The sequence below is a fragment of the Oncorhynchus clarkii genome, chromosome 7, assembly GCF_045791955.1.
Source record: "Oncorhynchus clarkii lewisi isolate Uvic-CL-2024 chromosome 7, UVic_Ocla_1.0, whole genome shotgun sequence".
NCBI classification, from domain to species: Eukaryota; Metazoa; Chordata; class Actinopteri; order Salmoniformes; family Salmonidae; genus Oncorhynchus; species Oncorhynchus clarkii.
The window spans coordinates 58,942,794-58,968,299 of NC_092153.1; the positions used below are offsets into that span (position 1 = coordinate 58,942,794).

At 44.6% G+C, this 25,506-nt stretch overlaps 1 protein-coding gene across 1 annotated transcript in view; it reads left to right on the plus strand.

Annotated features, from left to right (window-relative positions):
* LOC139414356 (glutamate receptor, metabotropic 2a) overlaps nucleotides 1-25,506 on the plus strand; it is a 62,937-nt gene that overhangs the window by 15,737 nt on the left and 21,694 nt on the right. Inside the window, exon 2 of the mRNA XM_071162273.1 lies at nucleotides 23,890-24,730. Coding sequence (XP_071018374.1) covers nucleotides 23,890-24,730 — 841 coding nt within the window. The remainder of the gene's footprint in view (nucleotides 1-23,889; nucleotides 24,731-25,506) is intronic.

Genomic DNA, 25,506 nt, shown 5'->3' on the forward strand with positions numbered 1-25,506 from the left:
GCTGTAGCTTATGCATTCAATACTAGATTCATTCTCTGATTCTTTGATTTGGTGGACATGTCAGTTCATGCTGCAAGAGCTCTGATAGGTTGGAGGACGTCCTCCGGAAGTTGTCATATTTACTGTGTAAGTCTATGGAACAGGTTGAGAACAATGAGCCTCCTATGTTTTGTATTGAAGTTTTTATTTTATTTTACCTTTATTCTGAAGTCAATGTACCCAGAGGAGAACGGAAACTAGCTGTCCTCCGGTTACACCATGGTGCTGTTGAGGCTACTGTAGACCTTCTTTGCAAAATAGTGTGTTTTGATCAATTATTTGGTGACTATTTACACTATTATATTTTATTTTATTTTTTTTCATTTTTATTCACTGTAGAGGATGGTCCTCCCCTTTCTCCTCTCAGGAGCCTCCACTGCTCTCTATGTTGTAGTGGTGAGCTGGTGGGCCAGTAGGTGTCTGTCTGATGAACTAGACCGAGTCTAGTAAGGTTGATTGAACTTGGCCCAGACCGCTCCACAGGGTTCCAGGGAGTGTAAATCTTTCATCACCTTCATCGCGACACCACTGTCTGTGCTTTATAGGGCGTTTTGTTCAGCCTTCCCTTTGTGTGCTGAGCAAACTAGCCCTCAATTATTAAGACTAATCTTCTCTTGTATTGCACTTCCTTTATCATTCATGTCTTAAGCACTTTGGCTTCGCAAACACACTGTACTGTCATCACAATTGCGGCTGATATAATTCCTACAAAGGCTCACATTGTGCGGACTATGATTCATAGAGACTGATTGATGGCCCCATAAACAAGGATTCCTGTGCTCCTAACAGGTAGTCAGAGTGAGCCAGAGATTATGTTATTCATAGATATGCAGGCGGAGTGAGTAATGAGTGTGGGCATGTTTTACACTAGCTGCAGGTTCTACAGCTCTGAAGCCTATGGCTCATCAGCCCCCTCCTCTCCCTGTATAATACCAGACTAGGGGCCTTGTCTGGGCCATCCAGGTGAACCCCAGGTGATCATATCTGATGTATGGGGAACCTACAGGGAGATGGGCTAGTCAGCCAGTCAGGCCACAGAACACCTCACAATCCCCTGGTAAACGTCCCCATTGCCTTGAAGATGCAGCAGAACATGGCCGCCGCCACTCTGGAGTCTGGACTGGTCACAGTGAGCAGGTTGGTGCTGCTGCAGCCTGCCGGTGGGGTTGTTGTTGTGTCCCAGAGTCAGATGTGATCTGTGGGTGGATCTATCCTGGGGCCTGGCCAGCAGGTGCCCCACAACACCACTTCCAGCAGGTCTCCCATCTGGTCTCCCATCTAGGACCAACCCTGCTTAGCTTCCTATGCAAGCCAGCATTGGGATGCAGGGTGGTATGCTGCTGTGCTGTTTTCACAGATACTGGCATTTCAGTGGGTATCAATGAGTATTGAGAGAGCTTTAGCGCTGTTTTCATCAACAGCCATGCGTGTGTTAATTAGTGGTGCAGTATATTCTACAATTACAGCGAGGAACATTTAGCCTTGGGGCTAGGCTGTAATTAAAGTATTGCAGAGGCTCCAGCAGCGTTACCCTCGACAACAGTCATGTTAAACATGACTCACTGACACTGCTACAAAGAAAATAGGTCAGTGTTACCTAGTGTTGAAGATTTTTTTTTAAACATCTCTAGTGTTGATTCAGGAGTTAAATTATCTCTGTTAATAGTTATTAACACTCATTGGTGTAAAATAACCCCAGTGTTGGTGTTAATAACCTGATTTGAGCGTGATTGTGTCATCCTTACTCTGTGTAGAGTGAAACACTAAAAACCGTGCCCATCATTATCATATTTCCCAGCATGCTCTATTGCAGGTAGATTTTTTATTTTTTTATGTTTGTTTCAATATCTATGTTTTTGTATGTACATTGATTGATTAATTAATCTTATGCTACCTACACAAAGATGAATAACGTACATTTTTCTAAAGTAATCCAATCTGTTAGTTGATTTATTGCCAGCTGTGGCCTGTAACCAGTAATTTTAGGTCACTGTATAAGGGTAAAACTAGACCCTCCAAGTAAGGCCTTGTGATGTATTGTCTTAAGTATTTTAATTTTAATTATATCATATTTGCTTACAAAATCACTTGGTTAAGGCCACAGGACTGAAAATATATAATTTCAACAACCATGTTTCTGTCACGGGCGGTAACTCTACAATTCATTCGAAAGGCAAGGCACACTGGGAAATATGCAAATAAGGCTTTGCGCCCTACAGCTGTTGTTAAAACAACACCCTCAAACTGCAGTGCATTTGGTAAGTATTCAGCCCTTTCACTTTTTCAACATTTTGCTACGTTAGAGCCTATTCTAAAATTGATTTAAAAAAAAAAATCACTCATCAATCTACATACAATACCCCCTAATGGCAAAGCAAAACTGGTTGTTAGAATTTTTTTCAAATGTATTTAAAATAAAAAACAGAAATACCTTATTTACACAAGTATTGATTATTCTTAACAGAGTTGAAAGATGGGGGGGTGTGTGTAAAAACAAAGGCTCTTTCTTCTGTGCTCTTTGAGAGTGAGAAAGAGCTTTTGAGTTCCTGCTGCGTATCCCAGAATCCTCCTTTTATTTAAAGAGGAATGTTTTAGCACATTCCCCAGACGCAGCCTGAGACTCTCTAATTAATGAGACAGGGTGCCATTTAGAGGTGAACGAGATGGCAACATCTGATAGGAGAAGACGCACATAATTACACACATGCAGGCAAACACGCACACGCACAAATGCACGCACACACACACTCATACACATTCTTACGAAAACATTGGTTGACATTTACTACACCAGAAAAATCATCCTAATTTATACTATGATAATGAGGTTCTGGGCTGTGCTAGCAGAGAGCTCAAACATCTCATTCTTATCTTAAAGAGGAAAAACAATAGCTATTTTTAGTCCTCAGCGGTTTCCATCTGGTTCTAGACAGTGCAAATTTCTGGGAACACGCGACTCACCCAGTGGATATTACATGGCTGTGCACACATGATCGAATTCATGCCAGAAATGACAATAATTATGAAACGTATCAGTAAAGCCATGCAGTGGAAATGCAAAATTCATGAGGAAATGTAAAGAACATGCTCCCCCAAATCATAAATAAATTACATGTGATTTGGATTATTCAGTGGCTCAGCAGAACTCTATTCATACAGTCTCACAATCCACATAATTTCCTCTGCACCACTGAATGAGTGTGTGCACTGTCCATCTTACATGTGAATGAATGCCTTTATATCCTGTGTGGCAACATTTTAGCCTGCTCCCAGTTTGCTTAGCTAGACAATTTTATGGCGTGAGAAAATGGGGGTAAGGAATAAGGGAAGTCGATCCCAGTTGGAAGGATCTCCTGAACACTTCGATCGGAGACACGCAATGTCATTTTGTTACCATTTTGTACAATGCTCAATCTGAGACAGAACGGATGGGAATGGGTTGATGAAGATGGATGAAAGCTGAGTGAGATAGTGATAGAGTTGCAAGGTCTTCAGAAGATAAATCTGTCAAGATGAAGTGCCAACCCAATTTTGTAGATATGCATGTGTTACGTTCCCCAGCAAGAAAACCAAACATTGTCACTCAAACAGAAGGGTCACAGACAACAACCAAACAAAACAGGTGGGAGTTTTAAGAGGGGTTCTGAAGGACACTCATTGTGGTGTCCACTGAAAGTTGACTAGCAACAACAACTGGGACCGAAAAGACACCCACCATGAGCTCCCATAAAATTTGCCCAACAAGAAGCAAACAAAAGATAAACTCACATCAAACTTAAAGACAGGAAGCAAAACAAAAACAGGGAAGATCAGATAAGGAAGGATCAGAAGGATTGTTTTTCTAGAAATCAAATAGCGAGAGCCAGCTAAAGTTGTTAACCCTCCACATCTTTCAAAACAACTGGAGCACTGGACCATCCATTCTTAAATATAATCTGGGCCAGCACAGGTGAAACATCTTTCAACTAATGAGATGGACAAGCCAGCACAGGTGTAACACATAGTGACTAACGAGTCGATGCGCCCCACGTTCAAACCTGCTAATGTCCAACCTTGAAAATAAATGGAAAAACCAAAGCCTGTGACACATGCATGCCTATACATTAATTCCTTCCTTCCTTTTCCGAATGACAGCTTTAGCAGCAGTGTGTGTGGTCTGCTGTGGTGACTGTGGGGTCCCTGGCAGAGCATATTTAAGTGACCCATTACAGGTTGGGAGCCTCGTATCACTCGGCAAGGAGAGGGCAGCTCTGATGAGAGAGATCCTCTCCTCTAGTGTCCAACCGGGTCACATTTCCACCTGGTGGAACATTTTAAGGGAGGTTGCCAAGCAACTGAACTCTTGAGAAGTGAACTGGTGTTGATTCTAAGTATGGAATCTCCTGCTATAGTCTGTTAGCCATACCCTGGGAAGGAGATACTTCAACACACATATGACATTGTCTTTGAACCTCCACTTCCTTAGTATTGAGTGTGTGTGTGTGTGTGTGTGTCTGCGCGCATTCATGAAGCAGTGCATGCACTGGTGTACCACACACCCTCACAGCTTTTTTGGGGGCCAAATTTGTAGAACTGCAGGAAATTAGCTGTTTTCCTATAAAAAAAATGTTTTCCTATTTTTGGGGGGTTTGGGAGGGGCCTTACTCGAACCTTGCGGGCATGGAGGCTTTGTTGCGAAATAGATTTTGGATTGGAGATGCTTAATGTGAGTCTGGAAGGAGAGTTTACAGTCTAACCAGACACCTAAGTATTTGTAGTTGTCCACATATTCTAAGTCAGAACCATCCAGAGTAGTGATGCTTGTCGGGCGGGCGGGTGCGGGCAGCAATCGGTTGAATAGCATGCATTTAGTTTTACTAGCATTTAAAAGCAGTTGGAAGCATCTGAAGGAGTGTTGTATGGCATTGAAGCTCGTTTGAAGTTTTGTTAACACAGTGTCCAAAGAAGGGCCAGATGTATCCAGAATGGTGTCGTCTGCATAGAGGTGGATCAGAGAGTCACCAGCAGAAAGAGCAACATCATTGATACAGTGCCTTGCGAAAGTATTCGGCCCCCTTGAACTTTGCGACCTTTTGCCACATTTCAGGCTTCAAACATAAAGATATAAAACTGTATTTTTTTGTGAAGAATCAACAACAAGTGGGACACAATCATGAAGTGGAACGACATTTATTGGATATTTCAAACTTTTTTAACAAATCAAAAACTGAAAAATTGGGCGTGCAAAATTATTCAGCCCCCTTAAGTTAATACTTTGTAGCGCCACCTTTTGCTGCGATTACAGCTGTAAGTCGCTTGGGGTATGTCTCTTATCAGTTTTGCACATCGAGAGACTGAATTTTTTCCCATTCCTCCTTGCAAAACAGCTCAGTGAGGTTGGATGGAGAGCATTTGTGAACAGCAGTTTTCAGTTCTTTCCATAGATTCTCGATTGGATTCAGGTCTGGACTTTGACTTGGCCATTCTAACACCTGGATATGTTTATTTTTGAACCATTCCATTGTAGATTTTGCTTTATGTTTTGGATCATTGTCTTGTTGGAAGACAAATCTCCGTCCCAGTCTCAGGTCTTTTGCAGACTCCATCAGGTTTTCTTCCAGAATGGTCCTGTATTTGGCTCCATCCATCTTCCCATCAATTTTAACCATCTTCCCTGTCCCTGCTGAATAAAAGCAGGCCCAAACCATGATGCTGCCACCACCATGTTTGACAGCGGGGATGGTGTGTTCAGGGTGATGAGCTGTGTTGCTTTTACGCCAAACATAACGTTTTGCATTGCTGCCAAAAAGTTCAATTTTGGTTTCATCTGACCAGAGCACCTTCTTCCACATGTTTGGTGTGTCTCCCAGGTGGCTTGTGGCAAACTTTAAACAACACTTTTTATGGATATCTTTAAGAAATGGCTTTCTTCTTGCCACTCTTCCATAAAGGCCAGATTTGTGCAATATACAACTGATTGTTGTCCTATGGACAGAGTCTCCCACCTCAGCTGTAGATCTCTGCAGTTCATCCAGAGTGATCATGGGCCTCTTGGCTGCATCTCTGATCAGTCTTCTCCTTGTATGAGCTGAAAGTTTAGAGGGACGGCCAGGTCTTGGTAGATTTGCAGTGGTCTGATACTCCTTCCATTTCAATATTATCGCTTGCACAGTGCTCCTTGGGATGTTTAAAGCTTGGGAAATATTTTTGTATCCAAATCCGGCTTTAAACTTCTTCACAACAGTATCTCGGACCTGCCTGGTGTGTTCCTTGTTCTTCATGATGCTCTCTGCGCTTTTAACGGACCTCTGAGACTATCACAGTGCAGGTGCATTTATACAGAGACTTGATTACACACAGGTGGATTGTATTTATCATCATTAGTCATTTAGGTCAACATTGGATCATTCAGAGATCCTCACTGAACTTCTGGAGAGAGTTTGCTGCACTGAAAGTAAAGGGGCTGAATAATTTTGCACGCCCAATTTTTCAGTTTTTGATTTGTTAAAAAAGTTTGAAATATCCAATAAATGTCGTTCCACTTCATGATTGTGTCCCACTTGTTGTTGATTCTTCACAAAAAAATACAGTTTTATATCTTTATGTTTGAAGCCTGAAATGTGGCAAAAGGTCGCAAAGTTCAAGGGGGCCGAATACTTTCGCAAGGCACTGTATATACAGAGAAAACAGTCGTCCCGAGAATTGAACCCTGTGGCACCCCCATAGAGACTGCCATAAGTCAGTACAACAGGCCCTCCGATTTGACACACTGAACTCTATCTGAGAAGTAGTTGGTGAACCAGGCGAGGCAGTCATTTGAGTAACCAAAGCTATTGAGTCTGCTGATAAGAATGCAGTGCTTAACAGAGTCGAACGCCTTGGCCAGGTCCATGAAGACAGCTGCACAGTACTGTCTTTTGTCGATTGCGGTTATGATATCGTTTAGGACCTTGAGCATGGCTGAGGTGCACCCATGACCAGCTTGGAAACCAGATTGCATAGTCGAGAAGGTACGTGGGATTCGAAATGGTCGGTGATCTGTTTGGGCAAGTTTCTGCGGGGGGTGTAGAGCTGTTGGCAGGAGTAGGGGTAGCCAGGTGGAACGCATGGCCAGCCGTAGAAAAATGCTTATTGAGATTCTCTATTATCTTAGATTTATCGGTGGTGACAGTGTTTCCTAGCCTCAGTGCAATAGGCAGCTGGGAGGAGGTGCTCGTATTCTCCATGGACTTTACAGTGTCCCAAAACGTTTTGGAATTAGTGCTACAGGATGAAAATTTCTGTTTGAAAAAGCTAGCCTAGCTTTCCTAACTGACTGTGTTTATTGTTTCCTGACTTTCCTGAAAAGCTGCATATCGCAGGGGCTATTCGATGCTAATGTAGTACGCCACATGATGTTTTTGTGCTGATCAAGGGCAGTTAAGTCTAGGGTGAACCAAGGGCTATATCTGTTCTTAGTTCTACATTATTTGAATGGGGCATGCTTATTTAAAATGGTGAGGAAAGCACTTTTAAATAGCAACCAGGCATCCTCTACTGACGTGATGAGGTCAAATATCCTTCCAGGTCCGGGCCAGGTCGATTAGAAAGGCCTGCTTGCTGAAGTGTTTTAGGGAGCGTTTAACAGTGATGAGGGGTAGTCGTTTGACCGCGGACCCATTACAGACGCAGGCAATCAGGCAGTGATCGCTGAGATCCTGGTTGAAGACAGCAGAGGTGTATTTACAGGGCAATTTGGTCAGGATGATATCTATGAGGGTGTCCATTGTTACGAATTTAGGGTTGTACCTTGTAGGTTCATTGAAAATTTGTGTGAGATTGAGGGCATCTAGCTTAGATTGTAGGACGGCCGGGGTGTTCAGCATATCCCAGTTTAGGTCACCTAACAGTACGAACTCTGAAGATAGATGGGGGAAATTAATTCACAATTGGTGTCCAGGGCACAGCTGGGGGCTGAGGGGGGTCTATAACAAGCAGCAATGGTGAGAGACTTATTTCTGGAAAGGTGGATATTTAAAAGTAGAAGCTCAAATTGTTTGTGCATGAACCTGGATAGTATGACAGAACTCTTCAGGGTATCTCTGCAGTAGATTGCAACTCTGCCCCCTTTGGCAGTTCTATCTTGTCGGAAAATGTTGTAGTTGGGGATGGAAATGTAAGAATTTTGGTGGCCTTCCTAAGCCAGGATTCAGACACGGCTAGGACATCAGGGTTGGCGGAGTGTGCTAAAGCAGTGAATAAAACAAATTTAGGGAGGAGGCTTCTGATGTTAACATGCATGAAACCAAGGCTTTTATGGTTACAGAAGTCATCAAATGAGAGTGTCTTGGGAATAGGTGTGGTGTTGGAGGCTACAGGGCCTGGGTCAACCTCTACATCACCAGAGGAACAGAGGAGGAGTAGGATAAGGGTACGGCTGAAGGATATAAGAACTGGTCGTCTAGTGCATTGGGAACAGAGAATAAAAGGAGCAGATTTCTGGGTGTGGTAGAATAGTTTCAGGGCATAATGTACAGACAAGGGTATGGTAGGATGTGAGTACAGTGGAGGTAAACCTAGGCATTGTGTGACGATGAGAGTGGTTGTGTCTCTGGAGGCACCAGTTAAGCCAGATGAGGTCTTCGCATGTGTAGGAGGTGAGACAAAAGAGCTGTCTAAAGCATGTTGGGAGGGACTGGGGGCTCTACAGTGAAATAAAACAATAATAACTAACCTAAACAGTTGTAGACAATGCATATTGACATTAGGGAGAGGCATGTGTAGCTGAGTGATCATAGGGTCCAATGAGCAGCAATAGGTGAGTCAGGGAGCCGTTCGGTAGTTGCTACTACGCTAGGTGAGCTGGAGACATGGCGATTCAGAAAGCTAGCAGGCCAGGCCTAGCAGATTGCTCTTCGAGAGGGTCGCAATGGAAAAGCCTGTTGAAACCTCCTCGGACAATTACGTCGGCAGACCAGTCATGATGGATCGGTGGGGCTCCGTGTTGGCAATAAAGGGTCCAGGCCAGTTGGCAAAAGAGGTATTGTAGCCCAAGAATTAGCTGGTAGACCTCTTCGGCTAGCCGGGAGATGGGACTAGCTCGAGGCTAGCTCAAGGCTAACTGGTGCTTGCTTCGGGACAGAGGCATTAGCCAGCAGTAGCCACTCATGTTGCAGCTCGCTAGCCGCGATGATCCGGTGTAATGGTCCAGAGCTTGCGGTAGGAAGCCGGTGATGTGGTAGGGAAAAAGCAGTCCGATATGCTGATTGTTGATATTGCGCTGGGCAGACTGGCAGGTATTGACCGAGCTGAAGCTGGCTGCTGTCCGAGGAAATGGCGAAGACCACTAGCAGTGGCTGACTGACTAGTAGCTAGTAGCTATTTAGCTGGCTAGCTTCTGATGGGGGTTCCGGTTCTAAAGTATAAAAATAGCAGATCCGTACCACATTGTGTGAGGCGGGTTGCAGGAAAGTATATTCAGTCCGTAGATGGAAAGTGAGATTACAATATAAACTAAATATATACGATAAAAACGAGGAAAACATATCTTGCATTACTCAAGTGGCATTATTAAAGTGACTAGTGATACATTTATTAAAGTGTCCAATGATTTCAAGTCTGTATGTGGGCATCAGCCTCTCTGTGTTAGTGATGGCTGTTTAACAGTCTGATGGCCTTGAGATGGAACCGAGAGACTGAAAAACAGATTCTAGCTTTGATGCACCTGTACTGACCTCACCTTCAGGATGGAAGCGTGGTGAACAGGCAGTTGCTCGGGTGGTTGTTGTCCTTGATGATCTTTTTGGCCTTCCTGTGACATCAGGTGCTGTAGGTGTCCTGGAGGGCAGGTAGTTTTTCCCCGGTGTTGCGTTGTGCTTTAGTGTTTTAGGTGACAAGCCACATTTCTTCAGCCTCCTGAGGTTGAAGAGGCACTGATGCGCCTTCTTCACCACACTGTCTGTGTGGGTGGACCATTTCAGTTTGTCCGTGACGTGTACACCGAGGAACTTAAAACTCTCTACCTTCTCCGCTGCTGTCCCGTCGATGTGGATAGGGGGGTGCTCCCTCTGCTGTTTCCTGAAGTCCACAATCACCTCCTTTGTTTTGTTGATGTTTAGTGAGAGGTTGTTTTCCTGACACCACACTCGGAGTGCCCTCACCTCCTTCCCTGTAGGCTGTCTCATCATCGTTGGACATCAAACCTACTACTGTTGTGTCGTCTGCAAACTTGATGATTGAGCTGGAGACGTGCATGGCCACGCAGTCATGGGTGAACAGGGAGTACAGGAGTGGGCTGAGCACACACCCTTGTGGGGCCCCAGTGTTGACGATCAGCACAGTGGACATGTTGTTTCCAACCCTCACCACCTAGGGCTGGCCCGTCAGGCTTGAGACCCAGGGTCTCAAGATTTATGAGGAGCTTTGAGGGTACTATGGTGTTGAATGCTGAGCTATAGTCAATGAACAGCATTCTTACATAGGTATTCCTCTTGTCCAGATGGGATAGGGCAATGTGCAGTGTGATGGCAATTGCATCGTTTGTAGACCTATTGGGGTGGAAAGCAAATTGAAGTGAGTCCAGGGTGAGGTAAGGTGGAGGTGATATGATCCTTGACAAGTCTCTCAAAGCACTTCATGATGACAGAAGTGAGTGCTATGGGGGATAGTCATTTAGTTCAGTTACCTTTACTTTCTTGGGTACAGGAACAATGGTGGCCATCTTGAAGCATGTGGGGACAGCAGACTGGGATAGGGAGAGATTGAATATGTCCGTCAACACACCAGCCAGCTGGTCTGTGCATGCTCTGAGGACGTGGCTGGGCATGTCGCCTGGGCCGGCAGTCTTGTGATGGGTAACACTTTTAAATGTCTTACTCACTTCAGGCACGGAGAAGGAGAGCCCACAGTCCTTGGTCGCGGGCTGTGTTGGTGACACTGTATTATCCTCAAAGTGGGCAAAGAAGGTGTTTAGTTTGTCTGGAAGCAAGACGTCAGTATCCGTGACGTGGCTTGTTTTCCTTTTTTAGTCCGTGATTGTCTGTAGACCCTGCCACATATGTCTCGTGTCTGAGCTGTTTAATTGCGACTCCACTTAGTCTCTATACTAACATTTTGCTTGTTTGATTGCCTTGCGGAGGGAATAACTACACTGTTTTTATTCAGTTTTGTGCGAATGCCGCCATCTATCCACAGTTTATTGTTAGGGTAGGTTTTAATAGTCACAGTGGGTACAACATCTCCTATACATTTCTTTATAAACTCCCTCACCGAATCAGCATATACTTTGATATTATTCTCTGAGGTTTCATGGAACATATCCCAGTCTGCGTGATCAAAACAATCTTGAAGCGTGGATTCCGATTGGTCAGACCAGCATTGAATAGTCCTTAGCACGGGTACTTCCTGTTTGAGTTTCTGCCTATTGGAAGGGAGGAGCTAAATGGAGTCTTGGTCAGATTTGCCGAAAGGAGGGCAGGGGAGGGCCTTGTATGCATCGCGGCATGAAACATACACCCCCCGCCCTTCTTCTTCCCGGGGAGATGTTTATTCTTGTCAGCGCGACTCACAAAGAATGCAGGTGGCTGTACCAACTCCGACAGCATATCCCAAGAGAGCCATGTTTCCGTGAAACAGAGTATGTTACAATCCCTGATGTCTCTCTAGAAAGCAACCCTTGCCCTGATTTCGTCAACCTTGTTATCTCATTAGGCAGCATTAGGCTGCTGCCTATGGTGTCAGATTGACGAGTGTTTCATTTTCTGAGCTAAGCTGATCAAGATGCACCTCCAACAACACATTAAACCTCACATAATTTCCCCCAAAATAATGACAATTTCTCTCAACCAGTGGCATATGGGCTTTTTAGGTGAGTGCTGATGTCACCATGTGAGACAACGTCTTTTAGATGTCTTTTTTTATTATCCTTTTTTGTGTTTTACAAACAGTGTATTTTACAAACATGAGGTTTACCACATAGATGGGCATTCACTGTAGGCACCTCAGTTAGCACAGACTGAAGCCTTTTGGACATTTCCTTTTGGTGCAGTCCGAACTGGCCTTGATATCCACGGACATTGGTTTTTGGTCTGGTCCAGACCAAATCTGAACCAATCATAGACGTCTATGTTTGGTTCGGATTTGGTGCGGTCCAGACGGGCCATGATTTGGTTGTGAAACTCTGGTACGCCACTGAGTGCACGTGTGAGTTTGCAAATGTTTGTTTGAGAGTGTGTGAGTATGCTGCTGTGCATATGTGATAGTGAGCATGGCCCAGGACAGCTGAAGTGTGGATATTGTGTTATTGCTGTAGAGGCACACTGAGACAGCCTTCTGGGAAGAGTAGGTTGGCTTTTCATGTTGAAAACATCATGACATCTCCATGAGGTTGTGCCAGTGTAAGCTAGGACAGTCTCTCTCTCCCTCCTCTTCTCTCTCTGGCCTCTCTTTCCCTTCCTCTCTCTTGCCACAATCTCCCTTATCTCTTCCCTCTCTCTGTTCACCCAGCCGCTGGATGTCCTTTATTCTTTAACAGAACCAGCACATGTCTAGCAAATATCCAGACCAATGAGGTGCACATAGGCCATGAATCACACGGGGGAGATTGTCTGGTGATAGTAACACCGTCAACACAGTGCCGAGGTGAAGGGTGCTGCTTCCTACAGGAATATTTATGAGCCTGTAAACACACTGGCTGCTGCTGTTGATCATTTTTGCTCATCTTGTACAAATGCAGTTTGAAAAGGATTTTCATGCAGCATTAATCAATGGAATTGATCAAAAGGAATAGATAAGATACTTCACACTGTGTCATCAAATACAGTGCCTTCGGAAAGTATTCAGACCCCTTGACTTTTTCTACATATTGTTAAGTTACAGCCTTATTCTAAAATTTCTTAAATAGGTTTTTTCCTACACACAGTACCCCATAATGACAAAGCACATTTTTTTTGTTGGTTTGTGCTAATTTAAGTATTCAGACGCTTTACTCAGTACTTCGTTGAATCACCTTTGGCAGCGATTACAGCCTCAAGCCTTCGTGGGTATGTGTATTTGGGGAGTTTCTCACATTCTTCTCTGCAGATCCTCTCAAGCTCTGTCAGTTTGGATGGGGCGCGTTGCTGCACAGCTATTTTCAGGTCTCTCTAGAGATGTTCGATCGGGTTCAAGTCCAGGCTCTGGCTGGGCCACTCAAGGACATTCAGAGACTTGTCCCGAAGCCACTCCTGCATTGTCTTGGCTGAGTGCTTACAGTCGTTGTCCTGTTGGAAGGTGAACCTTTGCCCCAGTCTTAGGTCCTTAGCGCTCTAGAGCAGGTTCAAGGATCTCTCTGTACTTTGCTCCGTTCATCTTTGCTTCGATTAAGACTAGTCTCCCAGCCCCTGACGCTGAAAAACATCCCCACAGCATGATGCTGCCACCAGCATGCTTCACTGTAGGGATGGTGCCATGTTTCCTCCAGATGTGATGCTTGGCATTCAAGCCAAAGAGTTCAATCTTGGTTTCTTCTGGAAGGTTATCCCATCTGCACAGAGGAACTCTGGAGCTCTATCAGAGTGACCATTGGGTTCTTGATCACCTCCCTGACCAAGGCCCTTCTCCCCTGATTGCTCAGTTTGGCCGGGCAGCCAACTCTAGGAAGAGTTTGTTGGTTCCAAACTTCTTCCATTTAAGAATGCTGGTGGCCACTGTGTTCTTTGAGACTTTCAAAGCTGCAGAAAAGTTGTGGTACCATTCTCCAGATCTGTGCTTCGACACAATCCTGTCTCGGAGCTCTACGGACAATTCCTTCGACCTGATGGCTTAGTTTTTGCTCTGAAATGCACTGTCAACTGTGGGACCTTATATAGACAGGTGTGTGCCTTTCCAAATCATGTCCAATCAATTGAAGTTACCACAGGTGGAATCAAGTTGTAGAAACATCTCAATGATGATCAATGGAAACAGGATGCACCCGAGCTCAATTTCGACTCTCATAGCAAAGAGTCTGAATACTTACGTAAATAAGGTATTTCAGTTTTTTTAATTAAAAAATAAATGAATGTGCATTTTTAAAAATGTACTCTTCCCTTTAATATTGCACTGGGGAAATTTCCCAAACGCACCAAGTGTAAATGACCACTCCAGAGATGTCTAGTATTAATGTAATAAAGAGTTCTGCAACACTCTCTGCTCCTGTACTTTTACTCACGTTGATACTCGGCTGTGTTTTTGTCTTCTTACCTTTAGGCACTCTGTTCTTCCACTGTGCTGGGTTTCTTTCTGTGTTAAGAATGAATGGGAGCTGAAAAGCCTGCTATCTATCCCTCTTTCCACACTCAGGCTGTGTATTACCATTGCTCTGGAGTGAACCCCTTTCCAAGTACTCCTCTCTATAGTAGATTCTTCCAATGCAAATCCTCTCCCTGCCTGCTTCCTAATTTTCGTAATTAAATACAGAGCTCTCTCACTGAGGAGGAGACTCAGCGTGTCAGGAATAGTATGAGCTGCATGTCTAACATGTTTAAGTCTGCTGGCTGCAGTACAAAGTGAATATGGAACTGGATTAGAAGATAATCAATAATACCTATGTGTGTTATACAGAGGTGATTCAAGGCATGTAAACCGTGTGAAAGATATTTCTTGCACAATACATAGGAGTATTCTGCTTGAAGTGTAATTGATTTCTATGTCTACCAGACTGACAGATCAGTCATTTTCCCAAAAGTTTTGAGTTGCCTCTGAGCAAATTAATCTAAATGCTGGAGATGTGAATCATGTCATTCCCCAAAGCACTGGCCACAATCTGTTATATGTATCACTCAAATGGGCCTGACAGCATTCACATATATGAGTGGTGAGGAAGTCTGATAATGTCAGATAAATGGTTTTAATTAATCCTCACAACACCACTGAATCCTTGACATGGCCTTTGGGTTACACTTTATCTCCTCCTCTGGGACTGTGTATGGATTTTATAAAAACAGCTTGATGAAAGAATAACAAAAACTTGATTGGAAATGATCTAATAATTTTGACAAATGCATATTTAGTTGCAGAGTAGACTTGTAGAAATGTACACCATTTTCTTTTGATGCTGATCTTAAGTTTTTCAATTCCAAGTCACAGTAAGCTCAGTAGTGTGTCCATGTGTGGACTTAGCTAGGTGACACTTTAATGGGTCTGCTACGCATGTCCTATGCATACACCATGAGCCGCGGCTCTGGATATTCTGCCCCAATTTTATTTTATTTCTCTCATCTCACTCTTATGATTGTAGTGTTTTTGAAAAAGTGAAATCTGTCAAGTGAGTCGAAGTGCTAAGGCATTGTTTATTGCAATTCCTGGACTGCATTTATATGCCTTGTCAATGATGTAGGGCTGCATAAATCCCATTTAAAATCAGTGTTGTACGAAAATTGAGCAAACTTAAGGTTGTTGGTAGTGCTAATCTAGGAAGTAATTTTTTTAAATGAAGTTGTACTTTTAGTTACCACTTAAGTGTGTCCTCCCATTCTCCTAGGAGAGAGAGAACAGGCTGCTGCCAGCTGTGTTTTTAAAGCCTGTCGAGGTGGGTTAGGGAAGAAGAGGTTTTTGGAGAATGTTTCATGGCAATAGTAACTAGAGTTCCTAGTCAGGGAATCTCTAGTGAGCCAGGCAGGAAGCCTCAAGGGTAGCATACTTTTCCAATATTAACCATTCAGCACACAGACAGAGGACTCCTCATCTGTGTCTTTTAACAGTTTCTATGGCAACATGCATAAAGCATAACTATTTTGAATATGGTTTGACTGCCACCTCTTGTACAAAGAACAGGTGATTTTAGTTACATATTACTGTAAAAGTGTTGCAATATGTCCTGTGACATACTATGACAATATAATACATGATATTCTGAGGTTTAGAGTCTAGAGTCTAGCCATTTTTCTCTTGAGTGGATGTTCAGGGGGCTTGGACATAATAATAAATCATTAGACTGCAAATTGACCACAAGAAGCCCAAACAGATATACATTTTTCTAAAATGGTATATTTGTATACAATCACATACAGTCCCTTCAGAAAGTATTCAGACCCCTTGACTTTTTTCACATTTTGTTACGTTACAGCCTTATTCTAAAATTGATTAAATTCATATTTTTCCTCATCAATCTACACACAATACACTATAATGACAAAATTAAAATAGGTTTTTAGAAATGTTGTCAAATTTATAGAATAAAAAAAATGAAATACCTTATTTACATACTTATTCAGACATTTTGCTATGAGACTCGAAATTGAGCTCAGGTGCATCCTGTTTCCATTGATCATTCTTGAGATGTTTCTACAACTTGATTGGAGTCCACCTGTGGTAAATTCAGTTGATTGGACATGATTTGGAAAGGCACACACCACAGTTGACAGTGCATGTCAGAGCAAAAACTAAGCCATGATGTCGAAGGAATTGACCGTAGAGCTCCGAGACAGGATTGTGTCAAGGCACAGCTCTGGGGAAGGATACCAAAACATTTCTGCAGCTTTGAAGGTCCCCAAGAACCATCATTCTTAAATGTAAGGACTTTTCCGAGAGCTGTCCGCCTGGCCAAACTGAGCAATCGGGGGAAAAGGGCCTTGGTCAGGGAGGTGACCAAGAACCTGATGGCAGAGCTCCAGAGTTCCTCTGTGGAGATGGGAGAACCTTCCAGAGGGCCACTCCTCAGTAAAAGGCACATGACAGCGCACTTGGAGTTTGCCAAAAGGCACCTAGACTATCAGACCATGATAAACAAGATTCTGATGAAACCAAGATTGAACTATTTGGCCTGAATGCCAAGCATCACGTCTGGAGGAAACCTGGCACCATCCCTACGGTGAAGCATGGTGGTGGCAGCATCATGCTTCGGTGATGTTTTTCAGCGTCATGGACTGGGAGACTAGTCAGGATCGAGGGAAAGATGAACGGAGCAAAGTACAGAGAGATCCTTGATGAAAACCTGCTACAGAGCGCTCAGGACCTCAGACTGGAGCAAATGTACACCTTCCAACAGGACAGCGACCCTAAGCACACAGCCAAGACAGTGCAGGAGTGGCTTCGGGAGAAGTCTCTGAATGTCCTTGAGTGGCCCAGCCAGAGCCCGGACTTGAACCCGATCAAACATCTCTAGAGAGACCTGAAAATAGCTGTGCAGCGACAGTCCCCATCCAACCTGAGTATCTGCAGAGAAGAATGGGAGAAACTCCCCAATACAGGTGTGCCAAGCTTGTAGCATAATACCCAAGAAGACTTGAGGCTGTAATCGCTGCCAAAGGTGCTTAAAGAAAGTACCAAGTAAAGGGTCTGAATACTTATGTAAATGTGTTATTTCCAGTGTATTTTTTTACAAAATTTCTGACAACCTGTTTTTGATATGTCATTATGGGGTATTGTGTGTATATTGATGAGGACAAAAAACTATTTTATCCATTTTAGAATAGGCCTGTAACGTAACAAAATGTGGAAGAAGTCAAGGGGTCTGAATACTTTCCGAATGCACTGTATGTCTCTATTATTTGTGGGAATGCTTCAGAACAGATTTTACTATTTAAAGTCACTTGGAGCTGATTTACTGGTGTTTTTACAGTCTTATGTCATAATTCTGTTTAAGAAATGTATCAGAAAACCTGGGGGGGGTCGACAATGTAATGCATAATATTATCTCATTAGTTCTAATAAATATCTCAGTGAGGCAATCACTGCCTTTGACTAATCTGTTATTCAACCCTCTGATCTAGGAGAATAACAATGATTCCTGTGATTAACAGCCATCCAGGCACATCACATCAGATTTTTCCTGACATCTCCCAATGTTTGGCTTAATTTTCAGTCACATAATTTTTTTACAAGCAAAATCATTTGATATTTGATTAATATGATGGACATAATGAATGAGATGTCTCATAGAGGTATTGGTCAAATTATGTTCTTGTAACGACTTCCGCCGGCCATACTGAATCATCTCGGTGCAAGGATGGATCGCGTTGTCCAGACTATGGACCGCTGGGAGAGGCAGGAAGTCTCTCCAGCGCCTCGACCAGCGCAACCGGGGTTACCTCTACCCGTCCCGTCCAGATCCAGTTCCAGTGGGATGCGTCTCTCACTTCCCAGGGAGTATGATGGGAAGGCAGCACAGTGTCAAGGGTTCCTCCTACAACTGGACCTATACCTGGCCACTGTTCACCCAGCTCCCTCGGGGAGGGAGAGAGTGTCCGCCCTCGTCTCATGCCCCTCGGGAGAGCTCTGGAGTGGGCAAACGCAGTGTGGGGGGAAGGAGACGCGGCGTTGGACCACTTTGAGGAGTTTACCCGCCGCTTCCGGGCCGTCTTCGGGGGAACGGCACTTCCATTTGAGGCAGGGGACGAGGAGCGCCCAGGAGTTCGCCCTTGAATTCCGGACCTTGGCCGCCGGAGCAGGATGGAACGACAGGGCCCTCATCGACCACTACCGATGCAGCCTGCGCAAGGAAGTCCGACGGGAGTTGGCCTGCAGAGATGCCACCATCACTTTTGACCAACTGGTGGATCTGTCCATCCGGTTGGAAAACCTGCTGGTCACCTGCGGACGTCCAGAGGGGGCTCTGTCGGTTCCATCTTCCAGCACTCCCGCTCCGGTGCCCATGGAGCTGGGAGAAGCTGCGCATAGAAAGGCTGGAGGAGTGGCCATCACGTGCACCATCTGTGGCCGCAGAGGGCACACTGTCGATCGGTGCCGGGTCGATCCCTCTGGGAGTCGAGGCAGCCGGCAGGGCACGCTGGCGTAACCCCAGGTGAGTCTGCACCACTTTCATCCAGAGTCCTCTGTTGTCCACCTGTATGTACCTATTTGTTTTCCTGAGTTTTCCCCGCATTCCCAGCATAAGGCGCTCGTCGATTCCGGCGCAGATGGGAATTTTATCGATAGAGCATTCACCCTTAGTTTAGGGATCCCCATTATTCCTGTGGTTAGACCTTTTCCGGTACATGCTCTGGATAGTCGACCATTAAGATCAGGGCTAATCAGGGAAGCCGCCATCTCCCTGGCCATGGAGATGCAGGGGGGTCACGAGGAGAGAATCAGTCTCTTCCTCATTGACTCTCCTGCGTTTCCCGTGGTACTAGTCCTTCCCTGGTTGGCTCGCTATAATCCCACCATTTCCTGGTAACAGAGGGCTCTCACGGGGTGGTCGCGAGAGTGCTCGGGGAGGTATGTAGGGGTTTCCGTTGGTGCTACCACGGTGGAAAGTCCAGACCAGGCCTCCACCGTGCGCATCCCCCCAGAATATGCCGATTTGGCTCTCGCCTTCTGTAAAAAGAAGGCGACTCAATTACCACCTCATCGACGTGGGGATCATCGACGTGGGGATTGTGCAATAAATTCAAACGAAACACAATCGTTTTTCTAAGTCCTGTTGTCTCCTCCCTCTGCCCGGTCTCCCTACGGCTCTACAGACTGCGGAGGCCCTGTTTACACACGTCTTCCGGCACTACGGGGTGCCTGAGGATATAGTGTCTGATCGGGGTCCCCAGTTCACGTCGAGAGTCTGGAATGCATTCATGGAACGTCTGGGGTCTCGATCAGCCTCACCTCGGGTTTTCACCCCGAGAGTAACGGACAGGTAGAGAGAGTGAACCAGGATGTGGGCAGGTTTCTGCGGTCCTATTGCCAGGACCGGCCGGGGGAGTGGGCCTCCACTAACCTCTCCCCCTTTCAGTGCGGTTCTGGCGCCGTGGCATCAGGGTCAGACCGAGGCTCCTGCGGTGGACGACTGGTTCAGTCGTGCGGAGGATACATGGGAGGATCCCCATGTTCACCTCCAGCGAGCCACGCTGCGCCAAAAGACCAGCGCGGACCGTCACTGCGGGTCTGGTTCTCGACCCGAAACCTGCCCCTCAGCCTGCCCTGCCGGAAGCTGAGTCCGCGGTGTGTGGGGCCATTCAAAGTCCTGAGGAGGGTGAACGAGGTGTGTTACACAGCTTCCCCCCGATTACAGTATTAACCTGTCTGAGAACCCCTCGCCAACAGCCAATGAAATTGCAGGGCGCCAAATTCAATCAACAGAAATCTCATAAATCAAATTTCTCAAACATACAAGTATTAGGCATCATTTTAAAGATACAATTCTCGTTAATCCAGCCACAGTGTATGATTTCAAAAAGGCTTTACAGCGAAAGCTCCACAAATGATTATGTTAGGTCACCACCAAGTCACAGAAAAACGCAGCAATTTTTCCAGCCAAAGAGATTTGTCACAAAAAGCAGAAATATAGATTAAATGAATCACTAACCTTTGATTCTCTTCATCAGATGACACTCATAGGACTTCATGTTACACAATACATGTATGTTTTGTTCGATAAAGTGAATATTTATATCCAAAATTCGAATTTTACATTGGCGTGTTATGTTCAGTAGTTCCAAAACATGCGTGATTTTGCAGAGAGCATCAATTCACAGAAATACTCATAATAAACATTGATAATAGATACATGGAACTTTAGATAAACTTCTCCTTAATGCAACCACTTTGTCAGATTTCAAAAAAACTTTATGGAAAAAGCATAATCTGAGTACGGCGCTCAGAGCCCAAAACAGCCAAATAAATATCCGCCATATTGTGCAGTCAACATTAGTCAGAAATAGCATTATAAATATTAACTTACCTTTGATGATCTTCATCAGAATTCACTCCCAGGAATCCCAGTTCCACCATAAATGTTTGATTTGCTCGATAAAGTTAATAATTTATGTCCAAACACCTCCAAACACCTATTATTACCTACACGTTTATTAATCAAATCGAAGGCTAGTCCAGCGGAAATGTCGGACGAAAATTCCAAACGTTATATTACTGGTCGTAGAAACATATCAAACGATGTATGGAATCAATCTTTAGGATGTTTTATCATAAATGTTCAATAATGTCCCAACCGGAGAATTCCTTTGTCTGTAGAAAAGCAATGGAACGAGAGGTAACTTTCTCATGACTTCTCGTCACGAGCGAGTGGCTCTTTGCCAGACACCTGGCTCAATCCCCTCTCATTCAGCCCCACGTTACAGTAGAAGCCCGAAACAACTTTCTAAAGACTGTTGACGTCTAGTGGAAGCCGTAGGAAGTGCAAGATCACCAATATCCCACTGTATCTTCAATAAGGGCTGAGTTGAAAAACTACAAACCTCAGATTTCCCACTTCTTGGTTGGATTTTTATCTCAGGTTTTTGCCTGCCATATGAGTTCTGTTATACTCAGACATCATTCAAACAGTTTTAGAAACTTCAGAGTGTTTTCTATCCATTACTACTAATAATATGCATATATTAGCATCTGGGACTAAGTAGGAGGCAGTTTACTCTGGGCACGCTTTTCATCCAAAAGTGAAAATGCTGCCCCCTAGCGAAAACAGGTTAACCCCTCGTTCCATGTGTCTCTCCTCAGGCCGGTAGTGGTTGGTCCGCTCCAGGAATCTGAGGTACGGGAGGTTCCTCCGCCCCCTCTGAACATCGAGGGGGCCCCGGCGTACTCCGTTCGTTCCATCCTGGATTCGAGGCGAGGGGCCTTCAGTACCTAATGGAGTGGGAGGGGTACGGTCCAGAGGAGAGGTGCTGGGTTCCGGTGGCGGATGTTTTGGACCCTGAACTGCTGTGGGAGTTCCACCGTCGCAGGCCGGATCGCCCTGCGCCTCGACCTCCGGGTCATCCCCGAGGCCGGTGTCCGCTGGAGCCGCGCGTCAATTGGGCGGTACTGTCACAACTTCCGCCGAAGTCGGCTCCTCTCCTTGTTCGGGCATCGTTCGGCGTTCGACGTCACCGGCTTTTTAGCCATCGCCGCTGCATTTTTCATTGTTCCAATTCCTTTTCTTGTTCTCTGCACACCTGGTTTTCATTCCCTAATGGGCACATGGTATGTATTTTGGTACATTAGCTTTGGTGAGTGTTTTTTTGCGCTTTGCGCTTTTGCCTTTTTTTCTGGAGGTTTTGACGCAGTTTGCCTGTTTGTTCACTCCAGCCTGAATAAAGTGTAAGCCTGTTCACAACACTCTTGGCAGTTCTATACATGACCATGCATATATGATTTTTTTTATTGCCCAGTGTGGTCAAAAAAACAGATTTTCTTGTTTTATATATATTTCCACACTATGAGGTTGTAATAATACTGTCAAATTGTGAAAATAATGATAATGCCCTTTTAGTGTAAGAGCTGTTTGAAAAGACCGCCTGAAATTTCAGCCTGTTTTGGTGGGATGGAGTTTTGTTCTGCCTGGTGACATCACCAGACGGTAAATTAGTTACTAGATTAATAAGAAGGAGAGTTCAAAACCTCTCTGGCTCAAGCTAAAGTCAGTGAGCATCTTCTACTGCACCACATCACTGTTCACTGACAAAACCTATTACAGCCAGAGAAAAATACAATATATAAGGCTTTTGTGATGTTATGATGTATAATCACCCCCTCTGTCTGTCTTTCTATGTGTATTTCTTGATAGTAAAATGGAATCTATAAATAATTTAAATCAGGGATGGGCAAATGGCAGCCATTTTTTAAGCCCACGGATCGCAGTCGGAACTCAGTCGGGGTCTCAACTTACTGTTGAGAGTTAGAATAACAGAATACACAATGTGCAATTTCTAAATGTTGTTGTGTATAAGCAGTTTTTCTCTTGTTATGTCAGTCACTAACCATATTTCCATCCAAAGTTTTTACGTGAGAAGTCATACCATATCAACAAACATTATGACAGCTGTGATGGAAACAGGAAGTTTCAGTGCAAATGTATAAAAGCCGACAGACAATTTATTCGTTCCACATGGTGAGATCTTTTTGTGTCGGCAAAACTAATTCTACGAGAAATGGCAGTGGAAACGGTTTTATGTGCAAATATTTTGCTGTTTCCGTCAGGCCTTTTGTGAAATCTTTTATCCAACGTACTTTACGCAACATTTTTGTTTCATAGAAACCTGGTTAGAAACTCAAGTAGCCCATGTCAGCAAAAACATTTTAGATGGGTAAATTAGTCTAGCCAGGTATCTAAACTTGTAGTAGTCATGGTCGAATTACCGACTCGGATGTCCATATTAATTCTGTTAGTCACTCTCACTCACACATAATTTTAAAAACTGCAAACATTTCTATCCCCCCTATGGCAAAATGTGTAGGATTGTATGAAATTAGTTTAAAAAATATATTCTCCACCCCTGAAACTGCAACATTTTCTCTATGCCCCATTACAAAATATGTAGAATTTGGGGGAAATTAGCCTTAAAATGTTTTTCTCGCAAGCCAATGAATCATCAGATATTGCATGGTTTTATTGGTGGATGTTGTCGACAGTGTGGTATATGAGATATGACAGATCTGGGTTGTAGTCTATGTGGGCATACTTGGAGCCCGTGGCAAGCCAAGGATGTTGTCAGACAATCAGCAGAAATGAGAGTTGTGAAACACACTGCTAGGACCTCAGAGGGCGATGAGAGGCTGCAGATTGGAGTGAGACTGATTGTCCCTTTAGGCCAAACTGTTAGTGAGATTACTGTATTACTGTTATAAAGAAATGACCCACAAGCAAAATCTGTTTTGATTTAATAATATATCAGAACTCCCAATAATTAATTCAGTGAATTGTTATACATGTAAAGCAGTTATCAGTACTATTACTAGGGTATAATGTCTAGGTACTGTAAAGACTTGGCACTATTCCAACTGGATTTCTGAAGCATTACAAATTGCATGAAATGTAAAGGGCATTTCCGATTTAGACAAATTATTATCATCTTGAACGCAGTCTTCGCTTACACGGGATCATTGCTCTTAAATTTAAATCAAGCAGTAACGTTGAACTTCCACAATACAGATCAAATAAAGCCCCTACAGTATTGTTTAAATCTTGATCATGCTCTCATAGTACCTCTCTCTCCTTCTCTCCAGGTGGCCAACCTCCTTCGTCTCTTCCAGATCCCTCAGATCAGCTACGCCTCCACCAGCGCCAAGCTCAGCGACAAGAGCCGCTATGACTACTTTGCCCGCACGGTGCCCCCTGACTTCTATCAGGCCAAGGCCATGGCAGAGATCCTGCGCTTCTTCAACTGGACCTATGTGTCAACCGTGGCATCGGAGGGTGACTACGGCGAGACGGGCATCGACGCCTTCCAGCAGGAGGCCCGCGCCCGCCAGATCTGTATAGCCACCTCAGCCAAGGTCAGCCGGTCGATGAACCGCTATAGCTATGACCAGGTGATCCATTCGCTGCGGCAGAAGTCCAATGCCAAGGTGGTCATTCTCTTCACACGCAGCGAGGACGCCCGGGAGCTGCTGGTGGCTGCCAACCGATTGAACGCGTCCTTCACCTGGGTGGCCAGCGATGGCTGGGGGGCGCAGGAGATCGTGGTGAGGGGCAGCGAGGCTGTGGCGGACGGGGCCTTTACCATCGAGCTGGCCTCCTACCCCATCCCCCAGTTTGCTGAGTACTTCACGGGCCTGAATCCCTACAACAACACACGTAACCCCTGGTTCAGGGAGTTCTGGGAGAATAGATTCCAATGTAGCCTCCATGACCTGGGCTGTGGGAAGCACTCTCTGCGGGACGGCCTGTTTGAGCAGGAGTCCAAGATCATGTTTGTGGTGAACGCTGTCTATGCCATGGCCCATGCCCTGCATAACATGAGGCAGTCGCTGTGCCCCAACTCCACCACCAAGATCTGTGACGCTCTGAAGCCAGGCAACGGCAAGAGGTTCTACAGGGAGTATATCCTGAAGACCAAGTTTGACGGTGAGTTTGAAGATTGATGAGTATCTACATGACTATACTTTATGTAACAGATGTGATCGTTAACATGCGCCTGCATGCGCCATCGCGCGCATGTTGATTTTATACCCACACACCAGACATGATCAGGACACACAGGTTGAAATATCAAAACAAACTCTGAACAAATTATATTAATTTGGGGACAGGTCAAAAAGCATTAAACATTTATGTCAATTTAGCTAGCTAGCTTGGTGTTGATAGATAATTTGTCCTGGATATAAACATTGGGTTGTTATTTTATCTAAAATGCACAAGGTCCTCTACTCCGACAATTAATCCACAGAATAAACGGTAAACTGAATTCCTTTCGTCATCTCTCCTCCTTCCTCAGGCTTCTTTTTTACTTCTTTGGACTTTATATGGCGGTTGGCAACCAACTTTACGGTGCATTACTACAACCGACTGGAGTGTGGACATCAGTTCATCTTTCAATCACCCACATGGGTATATGCTCCTAAAAACCAATGAGGAGATGGGAGAGGCCGGACTTGCAGCCCGTTGAGCATCACAAATAGAACCTATTTTAGCGCCTGGCCACGCAGAAGCTTGCACACGACGCGAACGGTGTGGTCAGCATGTAACTCTCTTGCGTTGTGTTTTTAATGAAAGGAATGCCAGCCAATGGTCCCAGTTGATCTGTGGTTTACTCTCTGACAATAGACACAAAGAAAACACATTAGATGTGCAGGACAGAAGTCTGTTGATGGTTGTAGATTTGTCTACAACATGGAAACAAC